Source organism: Anopheles stephensi, chromosome 3 (genome assembly GCF_013141755.1).
Source record: "Anopheles stephensi strain Indian chromosome 3, UCI_ANSTEP_V1.0, whole genome shotgun sequence".
Lineage (NCBI taxonomy): Eukaryota > Metazoa > Arthropoda > Insecta > Diptera > Culicidae > Anopheles > Anopheles stephensi.
Window position 1 is genome coordinate 13,706,190 of NC_050203.1, and position 15,855 is coordinate 13,722,044.

Below are 15,855 nucleotides of genomic sequence, written 5' to 3' on the forward strand. Positions count from 1 at the left end.
GATCATTATGGCACGTGGCATTTCCTTAATGAAATCGACCTTAACGCGTTATGGAGGCAGGCAGGTTCTTCAGTTCCTTTCGGAGCTGGTTTTACGTTCAAACCAGGACCGCGCTCGCCCGCAGTATCCTAAATGTCGTTTACATTAAATTAAATTACAAAATTTAACTCATCAAAGGATCGTTGTTTGGCAGCACGAAACTTGCTTGCGCGGAAGTGTATGTTTGACTTCGGGGAAGAATCTTTGGCAGTGCATAGTCCACCGTAAGCAAAGACACCGCCACTATAAACCGTTAACGCTCGTCGACAGTGTCAACATCCATCAAAGATTATAGGCTCATTAAACGTCTCTCCCGTTCTGGTGGACCCTGGTGAGACGCTTTTCGACGTCTTTGTCAACCGGGGGCCCGTAATATCATCTTCATTTTCCATCTTGCCATCTAGCTGAAAGGCAAATGATTTTTCATGCTGAAATGGTGTCAATCGTGAGCGTGTTTCGCGTGAATACTGGGCTCTCGAATCCGGCGGTAGCGAGGATTATTTAAAAGTCGTAAACTCGGCTAGACCAAAAACTTGTGCGTCAAATGTAATTTCCGTGTAGTTGGGCTGTATATCTGTACACTGTCCTGTCTCTAGCATGCTTGAAGCTAATCGTCTTAGGAGAGAAACGGAACAACAACAAAAACCCCACACACAACCACAGCTTCGCGAGGCTTAAGATGGTGAGGACTGTAAGGAGTTTTGTTAGGATGTGCATGCAAAAGCGTGATTTCCGGCTTCGTCCGGACCGGTTAATGACGTCGTAGAGTTTTGTCTGCGGGGCCCTCGCTGATAGTAGCCGACGATGGTGTGTTTGCAGCTCGTAAAAAGCACAAATCTAATTAAATAAACAAATGTCCCAAAACGGATGGTTTCAAGCCAAGCACAAAGGCTCGTGGAATGCGTTAGCTATGAGTAAAATAGTAAGGTCCTGGTATAGAATTAAAAGTGCTATTAAATAGGAATGAAATATTTAAAGCATCTCTTAAAGCGTGTTGTCGAAAATGGGCCAATTCTCATCATACCTTGGCCCCTACCCCCCTTTATGCTCAGAGTTTTTCCTTCGACTTTTACACCAAGGAAATCATCATCGGCTTTTCCACCCTTCGATTTTTGGCACCTTCAGCTTACGACAACATTATCGCATTCTTCCAGTCGATTGCATTTGTAATATAGATTTTCAAAAGGCGACGTCGCATTTCCTTCTTCGTTGCTACTCTCCTTTCTTCAGCTAAGGGAAAGCTGGTTCCTTCTTTCCGAACCACAAACAGTCGCGATAAATATTAGGACAAAAAACCCGCTTCCCAGCACAGCAAACCTTATCAAAGCAGGAGGCAATTCTCGAAAACTCTCGCACGGTTGCGGAATAATAAGGCTCATAGCTCCCCCGACATCGTCGATGTTTGGTGCATCACTGTTCAGCAGTTACGAAAACTCAATCAAGTGGAAAACTTTGTGCGCACTTGATGACGATCCCTTCTTCCGAGAGGGTTTGGCTGTACATATACAATTGTTTCCACACACAGAGAGAGAGAGCAAGAGAGAGAAAGGGAGAGACTTTAGTCAAAAAGTTTTTTTTGTTTGCTTCCCATTTGCCGGCAGAGAAAACATGGAGTGAGCTCCACAGGGGGAGCGCATTGGAGTTGAAGTGGAACAGTTTTTCAAAAGTGTCCTTCATCCGTTCGAGTGAAACTTTGTTGAAGCAGGGCTAGAGCTCTAGAAAGGATTGAATCGCAGCGCTAAATCGCGTTTGGTGGTAAATGTAATGAAGCGAAAGTAATTAATCGATCGTGCCACGCCACCACTGTCGACGATGGCTTTAATTACCATTCCCTGTCGTAACACTGGCGGTACGATAAAAAGGATCATTAAATGCACACGTTTCAGTCAACTGTGCGGCTGTAATCGTCTCGTTAGTGGAAACCTGTCCTGCCACGATGGAGGACATATTGATGTTGAAGAGATAGATATAGTTTAAAAAATTCGAAAAATGTTGACTAATAGTGATCCGAAGATGTCTTTTCGAGTGCTCAATAAGAAGCAACTAAACGATGAAGTTAAAAACGCTCCCGACAATATTTAACGTGTAATCAATTTTGATTGATTGATACATCCAACAATAGAAAAGCCCCTTGTAAAACTCATCCCCGACTAATGCAGCAATCTGCCAAACGATAAAAATGTAATAATAAAGATCACATTGTTCCCGGTGATTTATGGTGTGTGGAGAAATATTGAAAGCGCGGTGGTTTTTATTGTTGGTGCCATCTTTAAAACCACCAATAATCCATAAGCTGTACGGTTCTATCCGACTGACAACAAGATTGCGCATAAATCTTCGATGCAATCTGTTTCCCGTTCTCCCGCGTTCTAGCAGCTGCACCGACGTGACTCGTCTAGCTTTGACTGACGTGGGGAAAGGAAACCCCGTAGAAGACAACCGAACCAAAAAAAGGGAATCAATCTCAGACAAACAGAGTGGAGTGGAGAGAGAAAAAGTCAGTGACAGTTCCACAGTCTGCGTACGACGTGATTCATTCGCGATGCAGTTTTTAATTTATCACTAGCTTGTTCCCAGCTAACGACTGGTTGTTCACTTTAGGCCGGTAACCGGCGCGGTACGGCACGATCTACGCACATAGGATGCAAGGCTCGGTAGATTTATGGTTATGTCTTTGGAGAGTGTGTAGCATTTTCTGGTTTGAATAGTTAAGCTTTTTGGACATTGCAGGGACTCTTTACTAGTTAGAAGAGGAATACTTGTTTAGCTTGTCTATTTTCCCCAAAACATAAATACCTTTCAATTTTTCCCTGGGCAAAACTATTTTAAGCTGACCATCTCCTTCACCAAACGTCTCTCGGAGGCATTTAGTGGCTTGTGTCCTGGTTTGTTTACCATTTCAAAAAATTCGGCCGGCCACAAAAATACCAAATACTTCCATTCGTATCCCGGACAGGGAGCTTTACCCGAAACGTATGAAATTTTTATTCGCTCAATATTATTCATAGCGCGAATAAATAAACTGAGGTGCGCGTGCTTTTGCCTTGCTGCTTGCGTCATTTAGTGCAAGAGCTCTTTTAAGCGAACGTTCATTGTGCACCGATTTGTGATGATAGTTGGTGGCTTTGTCACACGAAAAACACACACACACATAATGCACACAAAATGTCCAATCAGTTCACGTGCAAATCAAAGTATTTGGCAAACAAACTATAATCATTCAGCGCCTGTGATTGGCAACGAAACGAGGTACGAAACGAATGCTCGCCCCACATTCCTTTCGGGATGATATTTTAACAGCATTTATGCGTTATTGTTTCCCGTTTCTGTGGGGGGGGTCGGGTTTTCCTCATTCATCATTGACTAAAAACAAAATAAAACTAGACGTGAGTGTGCGGTGTGCTGCATGAAAGCCGAATGCGAAAAATAGGGCTCCACATACCGCCGGCCTACAGTGGGATGGAATTGAAAAATGCTTCCGTAAAATGTCACCATTCCGGATGGCCATGGTCCTCGCTAACGCAAATCAACAAACGCACACAGGAAAAAAAAGAGAGGAATGCACGAATTTCCCGGCAGGGACGGCAGGCGCACAGACGCATTTATTGGACGGTGTTTATTTGCCGAGCTAAAGTTTCCTCGTGTGGGGCTTTGTTTGAAATTCCATCTAATATTTATGTCACCAGGGGACACACACTCGCGAAAAGGGAAACCTTCTTCCCCAAAAAATATTGGACGGCAATCCGTTTTCCTTGCCTTCGTTTCTAGTCATGTGCTGCTTTCTATTTTTCCCGAATTGTCAATGATCATACAGTAGCGGAACAAATGGAAAGCTTTTCAACCCACTGTCACTTACCCCAGATCGTGTTCCGTTTTTTTTTTTTGTGCAATTGGAGTTTTTTTAAAGTTTCCACGAAAAATGACAACACACTCCGCGCTACATCGGTGGCACAATGGGCAACAACATGCTCACTTTCAAGCCTCCCAGCACTTGGTCCGCTTGGTCCTGTTTTCATTCATTTATCCTGGTTGTCATTTTTAGCCATTCATCGCCCCAAAATGTACTCAGTCTATTGATCAACTTTTCTCTATTCTCGATTTACGCGCGCTCGCTAGCGTTTTCCTACTTCTTTTTCATAAACATGGCTTCGGGTTTATTCCTCCCTCCATTTTTATTCTCCGGTAGCGATCGAGTTTGATCAAGTCTAGTGTGTTTGTTTTTCATTTGTTTTGTCTTTTCGCCGGTTCGTTCAGCGAATGGCCAACTCTTTTTTTGTCCACTGTACGCTGACCGTGTGTAATCAATACATATTCGATTGAAAAATGGGAATCTCCCTAGTCGGCTTCCTTCCATGTGTGTACGCGCTCTGGCTGCCGAGTAATGATGAGCGGATGGAGCAATTTTGATGTTTGATTTTTTGTGGCAATGAAGGCGTAGCTCTACCAGGAATAGAAAAGAGCCAACAGAGGAGAAAAAAAAACAGTTTAAAAAATGGCAATCCACTATAGACAACAATGATGACAAACGTGGGACTCTCGTTGCTTCCCTCTTTGCCATTTCGTTTCGCTTCATTCACCTTCTAATCCTTCGCTCTCTTCGTCGAGTTTCTGTACCCTCGCCAAACGCGTAAAATTGATCACTCGTTGGGTTTTGTTTGAAAAATTTATATACCACCGCTGCAAACGTGAATTTCGTTCGCGGTTTTGTTTTCCTTTCGCTTTTCCGAACGCTTTCCAAAATTCGGCTGTGTTGAGAGGTTTTTTTGTTGTTGCTGGTTCATTTCGTTTGTTCTCGCGTTTTCGCTTAATCATCCGCTCACTACCATATTTTTACTCACTGTTTAGTGTCATCCGAACGGTTCGAACGGAATCGATCCAGTATATTGAAGCTTCCTTCATTTCAAGCGTAAAATAGCGTGGAAAGTGGATTTCATTTTTTAACTCATTTTGTTTTAGTTCTCTCTCTTTCCCTTCTTGAAGAGCTGATAATGTATAATGTTTTTCTCTATTGTTTTTTTCAGTCAAATCTAACGCACCTGCCGCGGTCGGAGTACGTGCCCGGGATTGGGTTGGGCATCGCCAAATGTCCCTACGATCCATACGACAACTCGACGGCCATCTACGTGGAGCAAGGCAATCCGGGCGATTTGCCAGCATTGGTAAGTGGAGTCGCTCATTAGAGTTTAAGTTGTTTGAGAGAAGACACTATCTGGAGGCTGAAATTATTTGTGAAGCTTTGAGCCAACTTTGTAAAGTTGCTTCCTGAAGCCGATGAGAGAATCCAAACAAAAAAACTGCTTATCAAGTGAAAATATGCTTGTCGTCTATAAACGGCTCCTTCACAGCTTGCCCACGTTTCCTAATATGTGAGGATGCCTTATTTATTCCCATTCGATCCCCGTTCGAATGCACATTCTTATCCATTCGCTGCTCTAGTCTTGAAGCGAAGCTGACAGTGGATGCTTTTATCGTCTCAACAGTCGCAAGCAACTTCACACGCTACTCGCTATCATCGCTTGTGTCTCACCTCACTGCTCACGGCTGCTGAGGCATGCGATGGTTGTGAGGTTTGGAAGAAATTTATGCATTTTCTTATTCGGAAATCTCTCACACTTCACTGGCGCTCGCATTGATTGGTTGTAGAAACGCGTGGTCCGCTACAAACATCCCTAGCATCACACTGACACAGTTTCTCCAGCCGGGTGAAGCAAGACCTGCCTGCCACCAATTCTTGGCTCGTTGTTTCTTTTCTTCGACTATTATTTTTTGCTATTCTGGCAAGTGTGAGATAAGCTGAAATATTGGAACACATACATATATCCACACGGTGAGCGTGCGAGCGAGCGTACCTTTTACCAGTGGCGCGGTGACAATAGCCACCGATAATGGGTCTCCTCACAAGCGCGAAAGACAGCAAAGGATGTGTGTGCAGTGCTTACGTCATCCTTCTTTTTAGTGACAGTTTTTCGTTATCGTGAAAGCGCGTTCGAGCTGGCAAGGATTGCTTCTCACGGCGCTTCCCTTTGCTCAACCCTCTGGGAACTGTCTGTTCCCCCGCACATCAATTTTGGGGACTCATCCCACGGTTTGATCCCTTCCCGAAGTAACCTTCCTTCCCTTTTGCTGTGTAGCCCGAATTGATTTATTCGTTTGGGAACTAATTTTATTACTGACTTCGCTAACACTGTTGCGTGCCCCGTTTCGTCGCAACTACCTGTACATGCTTCATTCACGGTTTTCACACGCTCGTTCCTGTTTTCTCGTTTCAGTACTCCGGCACGAACGCCGAATTCACCAAGGCCGACACGGTGATATTCCGCACCGATCTGTACAACATGACAACTGGCAAGAAGGTGTTTAACTTCAAGCGTACCCTGAAATACGACTCCAAGTGGCTTGATAGTGAGTATAATTTATGGTCTTAATCTCTTACTCCGGGAACCGGTTACACCCGCACCACCCGACACCACGTTGTAACCCATATAGCCGACGGCTCCATATCGTGCCAGAAGACGTACGGACAATGTGCGCCTCTCTGGATGCTCACTGCAGTGTTGCCAGCTGCTGCTGCGTTGGAAAGCTTGTGATGTTTTATGTGTGGCAGATTTGCCTCGTTGTCCCTTGCTTGTGTTGGCACCGTTTTGCACGGGAACCATTCGGTTCTGGTTTGTTTTAGGGAGCAGGAAAACTGAACGGCGGAATCGTTTCTTCTACCGCTAGGGTGCGCAATTGTTGTCAAACTTGGTACCGAACCAGCGGAAAGATGTTCGTCGTCCTTTGAGAACTGAAGCACTCCAAGAGCTTCAGAATTCAGAGCAAGACGACGTCCTACATTTGCCGACGTCTGGGAGCGCTCCAGGACACGTTGCTCCAGTTTTTTTTTCTCTCTTCCGTTCAAATGTCCATGCGTAGTCCACCGAGAAGAAGAAGGCGCTATGCTCCGCTCTCGATCGTTTGCGGTGAGGTAATTTATCAATTTGTACACCGGATTGTGACAGGCGTCGGGAAATGTAGCTCGTCGCACCTTCCAGGCCTACTAATCTCCAATATCTGACCATCGTTCTGGAGGTCCGGTACGCCATTTTCTGCAATGCGGAGGCGTATTTTGGGCGGTTTGGGACCGGGCTTCAAATCCCGGAAAACTGATCCCGAAGCACGTTCCCGAACGTCGGTCGGTTGGTTGGGTTTGTGTAGAACGCATAGAAATGAGCATCAGTAATGACCAGGATCGAGCACGTCGGCCGGAAACGTCTTGAGGTTGCTTTGGTTTGGGCATAACAAACCGCAAAACTTGTCTTACTGGCCGCCTGGTACACGCGGACCTGCCAGGCCGTCAGCACACACATACACAGAACCGAAGCCCATCTTTTACCAACTCCCGAGGCTCTCCGTCGTCGCTCGTCTTGCGGTTTGCGTGAATGTGTCCGAACTGTTGTAATTAACTGCTAATGACATGTTTCGCCGCTGCTACTGCTGGTGTTGGTGGTTTCTGTTACTCGGTGTTTGTGTGTTTGTATTGCACGGTGTCCTGGATGTACCTGTACCTGTGCGGTCACCAACGAAAGGCCACACATTGGCCAAAGAACATGAAAACGATTAGTCGCCAGGCTGGTAGGACTCGCTTCGGGCGAAGGACGTCATTAATCAATTCGGTCGCTGTGTGTGTTTGTGGGCCAGCGGTGTTGGATGCGGTTTTTGAAAGTAGTTTTTAAATGTCAATATTTCGTTGGACAAATGTCAAACACATGCTGGTAATAAATATTGTATCCTACATGCTGCTGTTACATTGAAGAAATTGAGATGTATCTAAGTCGATTGAGCCAAGACGTTAACTTCCAAATTATTCTTTTTGACTTTGAAGTCGTGTTCCGAGCTTATTTTATATCTAGTGTTATTTAAAATCATCACTTCTGTTCCTCACTACCATACCTTCTATCCAATTATCCACTTTCGAACGGCGTGAGGCGCAAATTCCCACTCAGCGAACTAAGACAACAACCCAAAAGAAAAAAGAAACACAACATCACCAATCCAAACGACCAAGATTGCCAGCAATCATTTGAAGTGGTCCACTAAGATTTAATGGACAGACAGAAGCACAGACCGCTCAGCAAAGCGGAGAGCGAGAAAAAAAATCGGCAACAAGAAAAAGGATTCTAAATTACTTTCCCCGACTTCATCAAAAACCCTTGCGCCAGAGTCGTGCTTGATCTTTCCGCGGGTGTTTCATTTGTATTTGCTTTCCCTTGCTTCCTGCTCGCGCTATGCCCGGAACAGAGGGAGAAAAAAGGAAGGACTTGCCCAACAACAACAAAAAAACCCAACCACATAATGAAAAGTGCCGACAACCACATTAATGAAAGATCTCTGTTGTCCGACCGGGGGTTTTCCTTGCTGGGCGCGTCCTGCTCATCAAACCGTTTATACCAGCGCAATCCTTTCGTCACGCGATATTCGAAGAACAATTTACTCCTTCGCTCTGTGTGCGTTTGACTTCCCTTCCGCTTTCTCGGGGCTTCGAGGGGGAAGCAAATGATTGCAAGCGGTTGAAAATTTGCTTTAATCATATTCAAATTCGTACCTCGCCCGGCCTCTTTCCCTCACCTAATTCCTTGCCACTCAGAAGAATAATGATGACGAAAGGGTGAAAATGCTGTCTCTCGTACGCTCTCTCTCTCTCTCCTCTGCTTTCCTGGCTCATAATATTTCCCCTGGGGATGAAAGTGACCATTGACATCCATCTTTTGCAATTCAAATTTGTTTCTCCGGTCCGGTTGGGTGATCCACAGCACCGTGTCGTGCCCGCCGCCGTCTTTTAAAGCAACCCAATCTCGCGAAACGTTGTGTGTGTGTGTGTGGAGGTGTATTTCAATGGAAAAAGGGATTTTTTTTTCTTCCTGGCCACACGCGGGATCAGGTACCGCCGTGTCTCGATGACAGTCACTGCTTTACTCTGCGGCTGTCGTGGATACGGGGGGGAAGCGTTAGAGCACTTTCGGTTAGTTGCCTTTTCGCACAATTTATATGCAATTAGGGACGGTCGAATGGGTTACCTTCTCACTCGGCAAAGGAAGTGACGGCTTGATGAGGGAAACGAAGCGCTGGAAGAAGCAAAAAGGATAGAAAAGGTTTGATGAGCTTATGGAGCAAAAAAGTAAGGATGAAAATTGCTCGGATGTTCCCGTACAATAAACATGCCAGCAGCTCGGTTTTCATCCCGGAATTTTTGGTGGGAAGAAATGGGTTTTTCTCTTGCTGGGCGTCTTATTTTTACAGTGCCTTCCATTGTACTAGCATTCTGTTCCAATTGTTGATTTAAAGTTCATTTGTACTTTTGAAAGTGAGAAAAAGCTAGGAAAAACAATCTATTTCTTATTTCCCTTGTTCGCTCAGCACTTATTTAGGACATGTTTTTCCTTTCGGGTCATTCCTTCATCATTCCTCAAATTGTCCTTTCTTTATTTAGAGAAATAGGAACCTAATATCCCTCCCAACAAAAGGTGGCTTCGTTTGCATGAAGGTTTTACCAACCTTCTTCTCCTTCACATCCTGATGGTTTACAGGGCGATCCTGCGTGTGTACACAAATGGGATGCCTTCGAAGACACACACTGACAAGTGTGGAATTATTTGTTCTTTTCGGGCCTGTGCGTGTGTCGGTGCTATCTATGTGCTAACAAGTATCCCTCCGGGGAGTAATATCTATGCAAATGGCGCGGTCCATTTCGGTAGGGGGGTCGTTCCCAAACGAGAGAAAACTCCCGGTCCTTCGGTACTAAATTAACTCGAGATGTATTATTTTCTATTAGATTTTATTTTATCACCTCCTCTCCCGGTTTTGGCTGGAGACGCTCGCTTTCTTTTGCCCCCATTTTCAAGCACCCTCGGCTTTGGAGGCGTTATTATTCTTTCAGCAATCTTTTCCTTAGTTTTTGAGTTCCAAGAAAGAAGGGTGCGTACACCACTGTTTAGCATTTTCCCTTATTTCTGGTTATTAGATTTACGTATTGTTGATATCTCATCCAACCCTCGAGGTGAGATTTTTCGGTCCCACACAAGTTTGGCGATTTTTTTTTCTGCCCCAAACTCTTATGACTTTTATTTGGCTTCTTTGTGCAAAAAGAAAACCCCCTCGGGGCAGAGATTCGAAAGTTTCCCGCATCTCGTAAGCAAAAACAATAGCCAGTCGGGCTGTTTGCTGTGCTTGGGAGCCATCAGGCATAGAATAATCATTTTTGTCCTTTCAACTTTTTCCATTTTCCATGGCAGCTGTTGCAATGCTGCGAGGTCAGCTTGCAGTCGTTGGGTGGGGCCCAGCACCCAAAATTGCGTACACGAGGCGAGCGAGCGCAAATATCCATCTTTTTTTGTTCGGGGCAGTTATAACTCAATTATATTTTCCATTCGTAACCTCAATCTGTCCTCACGACGAATTTTGAACTCGGGATACCGTGTCCGATTCGGTGTGATGGATGCCTTTTTATGAACTTCATCGCATTATGAATCCGGCAATGTGTGTGTGCACTCTCTTCTGAGGGAAAAAATCTCAAACGAATGCGACAGTTTTTCTTCAAAACCCAAGAACTGTAACAGCCCCTAAGGTGATTGACCATATTTTCTCATTCCATTTTTTCCATTTTCTTCCCCCTTTTTTGATGAAGACCCGGACTCTGACTCTAAAATAATTTCCCAAAAAAAAAGGACATTCGGTTTGGAAAATTCGGTACATCGTCACGTAATGTGGTAAATTATGATTCCGAGAAGTCAACGTGCACCCAGCGCGCATTGGCACACCGTAAAATCTATTTTCCTTGTTTTGCTTCCGTGTGAGGGCTGAAGGTGTGACGATTTTTCATTCACCTTCGTTCGCTCAAAATAAGGTTCCCTTTTTGTTCCCTTTTTGGTGCCGTAAAATGGATCCAGCCTCAGCTCGAGCTTCTGAGCCGGAATGGTTCAAGATTTTTTTATTTGAAAGCTATTTTCTATTACTCCACACAAAACCGAGCATCACCTTTGGTTTCTTCTTGGGCCAGCTTCCACCTGGGTCCCACTCCCTTTACTGGGCGAAACTTTTCCCTAACCTTCCACCGGAGCGTATTCCATCCGGTGGGTAAAAAAGCCGGTTGGAAAAATTATTTCCAGCCATACATACGTAGGTACGTGTGCTGTTGCCGGGTCCGGCTGCTCGGGCTACAAAGAGGAAATCGTAAAAGTCGTCATATCGGTTGTTAAAAACCTGGCCATCACGCCTCGAAACACCGTTTGCGGTACGCCAAAGGTGTGTAATATTCGATGGCAATGGCAGCTGTTACCACACTATACGGCACTGCAACAACAGCCTCAGCAGAGGGCCCTTAAAAACCGCAGCAGGTTGTAAAATAATTTTCTCAAACTCAATCTGCCGTTCCGGAAAAGGTGGAGCGAAAAAATGGAGCTACTGTTTTTTTCGGGAGGGGTGGGTTGGCGGCACTATAAAAGTTAAACCACCAGGTTTTGCACGAAGCAAGAAAAAGATGGCGTAAAAGAGCTATTAAATTTCTAACCATGTGGTGTATCGGGCGGGGGCCTATCAGTGCCTTTTTTTCTGTGAAAACTTGGCGTATTGGTCATATAAAAAGAATTCCGCCATTGCCAAAATATGGATGCTCTTTCGTCCAACAAAAAAGGCACGGGGTTTTATCAACAACATTATCCGTTAATCAAATCCCTCGACCTTCCATTCTCTGTTAACCCGCATTACAATGATATAGAATTGCAGTTCGGCTTGGCAATCGCGAGAACCTTTTTCGTCTTTTGACGTCATCCGTACGTCAATTCACCGTTTCATTTTGAACCACGGTTTCCCAAAGGTAGAAGAGAAGAATTCCATATTTTGTAGCTTGTGTTATCGCAACCCGACGCATCTTAAAATCAGCAATTGAGCGAGCGAGTGTGTGTTTGTTTGGTTCCCATTAAATATGCCGACTTTGGTCGACTGATTTATGCTCGAGAGGTCGAGACCGTAAGCAGCAAACGAACTGACCCGTGCCCGGTCGCGTTCATCCATTATTCAGCATGCAGAAATTTGCGCAGCTATGCGCTTGGGCGATGCGAGTGCAAAGGCGTTTTAGCTACTAGGCCGTCGGTGGTACCCACACGCCCACATAGACAAATGCAAAAGGGCGCATTGACTTTTCCTTTCCCCTCTGGTTAGGTTTTCCTTCAGGCACGGGGTCAGGCAAACCCTGGTGCCCGGTTGACTTGTTACTAAAACTATTCAAAAGCTTTCCTCTATTTGCTTTTTACTGTGTGAATAGTACGTGCAGCAGGGCAGTAGGGCTTTTTTAGATTCTGTCGTTCAGTTTCTTCATAGATCGAGTTCCATAAACGCTTGTGAGTGGAAGAAATGATGATCATTCGTTTTTGATGGATAAGGTTGAATGTTTAGAAGAGTTAGGTTATTTTATAAATTTCTGTTAATGGTGATGTCGAATTGCTAAATACTTGTATCGTTCAGGATTAAACCAAATTATCGTGAGCGTAATTTTCATCAGCCAAGTATATCGCTGGCGGCCTAGCAATGCTTACGCTGAGGCCTTGGTTAATTCGTTGCAAGATCATTCTTGAACTCCTCAAATTGTGATTCGAGCTTTGCAGCTGTTTTTAAAACTATCTTAAATTGATTTTCTGTACCCCCAAAGTGTCTTGTTTCCAGTATATTTTTAACGGATATTCCGTTCAGCTTGCTCTTAGCTGTACAGCGTATGCCACACTATGATACTAATGTGTCGGAATGGATGCATTAGTTTCTTTTATGCTTGTACACCTTCGTCTACATTATGAATGGTGACTTCGTTCGCACCCTATCCACATCCATCCATGAGCTACTGTCTACCAGTGGCCACAGCACTACTAAAGGATTTAAAATCCACTCCAAGCACTCCAGGACGGGCGATAAGCAAATATTAAGCACTATTCAAATGTAGCCCAGCAAAAGGGTCGGCATATAGTGCCCCGAGCAAAGCTCTCTCCGACCACATTCATCCGCTGATGACGGATGAGCAGCAGCAGCAGGACGGGGGGAGGTGAGATAAAACTAGCGAGGAACTATTTACTCTTCGTGCACGTCGTCTTCAACCCATTTGACTTGGTCCGTTTTGACGTGGCCGGCCAGTCACTCAATGCAGAGGTCGGTAAGCAACTTTGTGCCTGTGCGATTTTTTTGTTTCTTCACCCCATCCCGGGTTTTTTTATGTCTTATTTGTGCAACCAACCAACACCTTCATTCAAAGAGGGTGGAATCTCACGCGGGGCCACTCATAAAAAGCTGCTACTCGCAACTCGACCGAGTATCCCTTACGCTCGAGAGTGTCTAAATGACTTTCGTCCCTACGTTCACCTCACCGTCATTCATCGGGGCATGCTGCACGGTAAGAATTAGAAAATATCCTGTCATCCTGTCCGGGTGGGGGGGGTGTGTCCTGTCAGTGAACTTGGTGCAACCGCCTCCCGCTTTTCTTTTGGCCGACGTGTGTTAAGCAAAAATGTAAACTGTTTCACACCTATTTAACAAAGGGGGAAACCATCGGCATTAGAGTGTTTCTGTGTGTGGATGTGTACTGCATTTAACTACCGTGTCTCGAGGACGAAGTTGACAAACACATTTGCGCTTTTAGTACCCCTCCCTTCTGTGCTCCACCCCCATTCCTGTTGTAAGGGTGTTTTTGCTTTACTTCATCAATCTCAACAACATTCGTTCCACCATATGCACTTGATCTTTTTCCTTGTAAGACTTGAACACATGCATCTACATCATCATCGTCATCATCGGCAACAACCGCCACGCGGTGAAAGCATTTCCCATCGTACCTGCCCATGAAAAAAAAACCCCGCTTTCAAACAGCTCCTCCGTCGGGTCACCGAAACGGGCCAGTGTTTATTCTTAACACCAGCAAACCGTACCAGCGTGCATAAGCTTTTCTGCCGTGGAAAGCTTTTCTCGATCGTGGTGCACTGTTTCTCTTGCTCGTGCTCTGCATTTTACACACCTACTTTGGAAGAGAAAAAAAAGCACTAAATGCACCATCATCATCAGCACTGACCTTATTTGCATGGCAATATGGTAGCGACTACACAGCTACACAGCCAGCCAACCAGCTAGCGTATACACACAGAGAGAAACTGTCTTGCCTGTGCAGATTTTTACTGTTTGCTCTTTCAACTGCACACTCGCGTATCGATGTGTGTTGCTGCACTAGAACCGACACTCACCTCCACCATTGTCTTCCTCCTGTCCCGTCTGTTTCTTTCCTCGATCGATCCACGCGGGGCTAGAGCTGTGAGTCTAGAGTACACAGCAGCAGGGAGTTTTGCCTTCTTTTTGCCCGGCTATTGCCGACACATCACGTTTCGGTTCTTTTCTTGTATTAGCTCTTGTTTCACAGCATTCCCGGGCGGGTCCCGTTGATTCATTGCAAAACAGTTTGGGAGGTGGGTGGGGTGGGAGATGGCCGCCCCCCCGCCTTTCCCGTCCAGCAGCAGCAGCCTTGTGTGACTGTGCTAGGGATTGGTGCTATTATGCACCAATCTCAGGTGTAAAGTGAAAGCATTTTTCGTTCGCGCTAGCAAGCTTAAGTTTGCTTCGTTTCTTTTTCCTTGCTGTGTTTTTCCGCTCAGTGTTTTTCACTCTTGTCAATTTTTGAATTTTCTCATGTGAAACTGTTTGTATACAGCGTACTTTTTTCCCCTTTCTTTCTTTTGCTTCCTCTTCTGCAAGTTTATGCAAATATTTTTCCCGAGGAGAGGGTGTTTTTTTCAGCTTAAGAATCAGGAAATGCCAATACATTCCGGAAGCGATAGTTTTCCATCCACACACTATCCACGGTATCCGATCTAGCGCCCTTTTTTTCTAAAGTGTACTACCATCTGGGATCACCTCCGGTCTGTGAACAACGTACGCTCAGCAAAGTTGTTTTAAAATCGGTTTTCAGTTTGATGGAAAATAGTGCAAACGATTTGCCGCTTTCCAGGATTCCCCGGCGGAACGCTCTCTGTACTGCTCGGCAATGTGCCGTCGCCTTTTGGTGTTGTTAAATTGGTTGTGTCATATTTTCTTGACGTAAAAGGTGTGGGAACAAACATGAAAGCTTACTCTACTACTAGATGGTTTCGAGGAAAATAGGAGCTCGAGGAAAAATGGTAACCTTTTTGCGCAAAGCGCTTTTACGTTGACGACACACTTGGAATGGAAGGTTGAGGAGTAAGGAAGGGATTTTTGCTCCCCCTATTTGCCGTTCTTGTTCTACGCTGGTGCAAAGATTACATTACACGTAGAAATATGCAATCCAATGCATCAATCAGGTACGTGGAAGGCCATGGAAGCTTGAGCGTTCGATTAACTTCATGTGCGAGCTTTAGAAAATGATGTGATGATGAATGAGCTCGAAAAGCAATCATACGCTTTCGAAGGTTTGTGTTGTGCTTTTTCATGTATCTGGCTAGCAGCTAGCCAGGAATTGATAGGAAAACTTTCTTTCCATTTATTTTATTAACATTCTTATATTTTATTCTGCAAACAAGCTTAAAATAGGGGGTTTGCTCAAATTTTCTGTTAATTTTTTATTCGACAGTTGCTTTAAAAAAAAAAGACTTCCTGCAAAAGTTGACTGCATCATTTAACAATTCTTTTCTACTAGCAAACAACCAAACAAAGTTAATGATCCACCTCAACTCACCTCACCGACACTACCAACCGCGTCGTCACCATTCCTTTCACCCGGCTCACTCACAAAGCGAAGGTGTGAAGCATTTTCAGGTTTTGGCTCACACCTCACAAAAT

The 15,855-nt window shown here is 44.9% G+C and overlaps 1 protein-coding gene across 4 annotated transcripts in view; it reads left to right on the forward strand.

Annotated features, from left to right (window-relative positions):
* LOC118514336 (semaphorin-2A-like) overlaps positions 1-15,855 on the forward strand; it is a 270,841-nt gene that overhangs the window by 229,211 nt on the left and 25,775 nt on the right. For all 4 annotated transcript variants that reach the window (XM_036061148.1, XM_036061145.1, XM_036061146.1 and 1 more), the window contains exons 7-8: positions 5,061-5,198; positions 6,309-6,441. In XM_036061148.1, coding sequence (XP_035917041.1) covers positions 5,061-5,198; positions 6,309-6,441 — 271 coding nt within the window. The remainder of the gene's footprint in view (positions 1-5,060; positions 5,199-6,308; positions 6,442-15,855) is intronic.